The following is a 4218-nucleotide window of genomic DNA, read 5'->3' on the forward strand; positions in this document are numbered from 1 at the left end:
GTTTTACAAGTAATCGAATAAACTAAGAAAAACCACAGGCTGGGACGCTATAGATGATATTGGCAACAGACTTATTTAAAAGCGACGAGTTCCTGAAAATTTTCAACCGAACCACGTCAAAGAATAACTGAATTTCGGAGCGTAATTTGTCATGGTAAGTGATTTTCTCTGCGGTTAGTCACAGAAAATATTGTCGGGAAATCTATTAACAATTAACACACGCAAAGAGAATAACAAACCCGAAGAAAATTAGCGATTTATAGTAAATGAACAGTGTTTTGAAAATGAAATTCTGAATTGTGCGACTCCCGTAAAAATATCAGGTTTCAACTTTTTTCGCTAGCTAGTCTAAACTTTCTGACAATTAAATCTTTTCAGACTTTAGGATATATAAACAAGACATGAATATTCATCTTAAAATGTACAAAAGATATTCAGGGTCGAGAGAGGATTGTAATATGAAATTATCTTTAAAAATTTTGAGCTTAATTCGAAATTATCTTGGTAAAATTTGATTAAAAACTCAAAAACCTTTTCGTTGATCGTAAATCGAAATTCACTCGCCAATGAATGCTAATGAATGGTAAAAAAAATCGAAACACAGTGGTATTAACGCCAGAATCTTCGAGCAGTTAATAATCTTTTTTTATCTACAGTTATATCGGTAAAATATATACTCTGAAAAAGACACAAATTTTCTTCCAGGTTGCGTTCGGATTCTTACTTTCAAAGACATAGTATGTAATTTGCTAAACAGAATAGTACCATTATGAACGCTCGATATGAAATGTCATTTTGTAAGACAAACATTCGATGATTAGAAATCTTGAGAGCACCGTCAAATAAACGTACGGGTTTCCTAAACTACTCCAAGCAAATATTACGCGGAATTTCAAGACGAAGCACTTTTAGCAGAGGGCTCCGCTTAGGAAATCCGAAAACTTGGCTGACTGGAAATGAAAATACAGCAACTTGAAACAACAACAACAATAGATTGAAATCAGGTGGAGCACAATAAGTACAATGTTTGCTACGCATTGGTGACAAGATTGAATCAGGTTAATTGTTTCCACATTGATTTTCATCTAACGACGTTGATCAAGACTTCGTAACAAAAACCCTCTAAACAGACTGACTTTCATTTATTTGCATTTTTATCCCTCTTTTCGGTCTTCATTGTGGTTGAAGCATTAATTACATCATTTGAAACCAAATCTTTAAAGTGTGTCAGTCGCAGATTGGATCAGTCTCTGCGCGCGACGCACGTTGCACAAGCCTTGTAGGATATCAGTTTTTACATTTCTACGCAAGTACCTTTGACTGACTCAAAAAAATGTCAACCAGAGAGAAAAGGCTGAAAATTGAGGTATATCATATTATTGTAGAATTATATTTAGTGTTGCCTGCTAAATTTGCGTTCTTGTAATCTAAACGCAATATCTAAGTCATGTTTTTCATTACTTTTCGCTTGAACTAAGTATACAATGTTTGTTAAGAAAATATCTCCTTTTCTGCAGAATTTTTCGCTGAATCAAAACATTGTCAGTCACTAAAATATATCTCAGTTTGGCTAAGGACAAGGTTTACATCGAGAGCCCCGAGGCGTCAGTTTTCCACATTTATTTTAGGACCATAGTTGTAAGCCTTAAGCGCATTTCAAAAAGAACAATTTCGATTATTTCATTTCCGATCGAGTGCTTAAGATTTAAACGTCAAAATTCATTGAGCTATTTTAAGAGTGGAGGAGTCAGGGAGATGTCTGTAGCAACAAAAAACACAAGCTCTTTAAACGGGAATTTGACTCCATGTTTCCAGTCGTTAGAGGAACAGACTGCTAATCAGACCTCTCACCGCGATTTTAATTTGAAGGTGAATTTAAAGACAAATAGAATTCCTTCTGAACACTTTTTCATATGGTTAAATGGAAAAAATAAGTGGAAGTAGTGGACGGAGAGCCAAGAGATGTTTTCAAATTGCGTCAATAAGATCGAAAATGTAACCAGTTGAAAAGCAGACAGAATTTATTTGTTGCGCCTGCTTCAACAAAGTTTTGTCTTACATGATTGTCCATAGAAAGCGAAAGCTGTCCCAGGTATTTCCTTACTCGGCTAAAATTTTAATTTCTCTAAGGAAAACATATGTTTATGGCGAAAATCCTTTTCCTTTTTGGAAACTGTCTGAGACGCACGTGCAAATAAATAAAAAAATCAAACCATTTCAACAAATTTATACATCAAAGTTTCTTCTAAATGGTACCAAAATTCAGGGAAATTTTCGAAACTGACCGTGTCTTTCTTTTAGTGGCTATCTTAAATCTATCTGTTTATTTGCTCTTGAAAATTAACTATAACATCAACAAAGAACAACTAATTGGCGATTATTCTTGAATCCGAATAAATTCTTCCTGTGCAAATGCAATTGCATACTTTTTTTTTTCTCGTTGTGGCTGTTTGAAGCGAATGTTTGATCCATATTTTAGTTTCAGACCCCTTATCCTGATTCAGTGTGCATCACGTCTTTGACGTTTAACTTTTGAGTCTTCCTTGGCTAACTCTTGCGTTACCTACGCTGTACTTACGATAATTCATTGCAAATAAACGCACAGTTCCTTTTGGAAATATAGAAGTTTATGTGTCACAGGTCCATGCTAAATTTCTTGCAATGTTTTAAGGAATTTAGGTCTAGAATTGCTAGTAAAATCATGATGTTTATTCAGTTTGAAACCAGTGTTACTAACACCTTTCTATAAGGCTTTCTCATACTTAACTTCATAATTGTGTGAACTTCACTGCCGCTCTGCGTGTTGCGTTAGTGATGTTGTTGTTGGAAGGTATAATGAGGTAATCTTTGAAAGGGACGGTTCGAATACGGATTTAAAACTGTTCACAAACAAAAAGTCGAGAGAGGACGGAATTTTGTTTGGTTGTTGATTAAACTAAATGGGTTGTGAGTGATACGTAAGGACTTATCAGTATTGTAAGTCTTTAATAACTGACTTGATGAATCAAGTGGTAAAAACTACTGTTCTTTTAAGGCGCCCTTGTCGTCGAGGGAGAAAAAACTGCGGTGAGAGTTTTGTTTTCAGGTGCACTGGCATTATGAACTCCTCAAAAAAGTGATACTAGCTTATGATGTTTATTTTGTACATATTCAGTTGATTTTAGTCCATTTCCATTGGTCTGAAAACGTGTCAAACCTCTTTCTTGTACTCGAAGCTTTTATTAAATTTGTACGGGACAAAGATTAAAAAGCTAGCCATTTTGAAAGCTGTATTATCACGATAATTGTCATCGCGAAATGGATTCGGGGTGATTTTGAAATTAATTGTCATGAATTTTCGTTGGAGCGACAGTGATTTCAGAAAGCACCTGCTGAAATAAATGGCTCAAACTAGATAAACATGCAAACTTGCATGACACAAAGGCCTGGTGGACCCTGGGGGAGGAGGTAGGAGTTAAAGAGAGAGGGGTAGAGGTTTATGATAAGGGCTAGCCCTCAAAAGTAGGCAAAACGTCCTTATGCGGCGTTTAGGGGTTTTGAAGATTTTGGTCAGAGATAGGATTTGTTTTCAGATGAAACTCATTCCCGTTCGATGCTCTATTATATTGATCAGCACAGAAACAAAAGTCATTACAAGGGCTAGCTGAGCTGCTGCATCGCATAATTATAATTGTTGTAACCTGATTTGAAATAAAGCAGTAGAGGAGGGGCGGCAGGTACGAAACCTTTTTCTTTTTTCAAATATTGCCTTTGATTTCAAGAGGAGAATGAAAACTTTAGAAGCATGATCGACGGCACTCAAGACAAACATAGAAGAGTATCCGCTCCCATCCCCTCTCCCCCTCATCTCCCCCCGGGATTAGGACACCGAGATGAATAATCGTCTAATGCAAAAAGGCGCCATAGTTTTGAAATTCAATAAACATCCGCTGGGAATCTACTTTGCGAAATTAAATATTGCAAAATTAGCCCGGAATAACGTCATGTGGATTCACTGTAATTTTGCGATACGATACTTACAATCTCAGCTGTCTTTCATCATTACATTTTTGTTTTTCTCGGGCTAATTCGAAAACTTTTCAACTACGCCGCCCGGCTCTGAGTGGCCCTGCTGTTCGATCAAGATAAATTAATGCGCGATCTCTTAAGAGCCGATTGACAAAGGATAACTCAGAATCTATCGGTGCTGTTTCAATCCTAAGAAGATGAGCTTCAGAT

General features: G+C 36.3%; 1 protein-coding gene across 4 annotated transcripts in view; it reads left to right on the plus strand.

The window, feature by feature from the left end:
* LOC111321423 (neo-calmodulin) overlaps window positions 1-4218 on the plus strand; it is a 9956-nt gene continuing 5738 nt past the window's right edge. Inside the window, exon 1 of one of the 4 annotated variants that reach the window (XM_022924302.2) lies at window positions 1-154. In XM_022924302.2, coding sequence (XP_022780037.1) covers window positions 152-154 — 3 coding nt within the window. In that variant the 5' untranslated portion in view covers window positions 1-151. Of the gene's footprint in view, window positions 155-1101; window positions 1367-1740; window positions 1870-4175 lie in introns of those variants that run through there. The other 3 variants (XM_022924300.2, XM_088735699.1, XM_022924301.2) reach the window with 3 other exon arrangements.

Source organism: Stylophora pistillata, chromosome 10, assembly GCF_964205215.1.
Source record: "Stylophora pistillata chromosome 10, jaStyPist1.2, whole genome shotgun sequence".
In the NCBI taxonomy this organism is placed as follows: Eukaryota; Metazoa; Cnidaria; class Anthozoa; order Scleractinia; family Pocilloporidae; genus Stylophora; species Stylophora pistillata.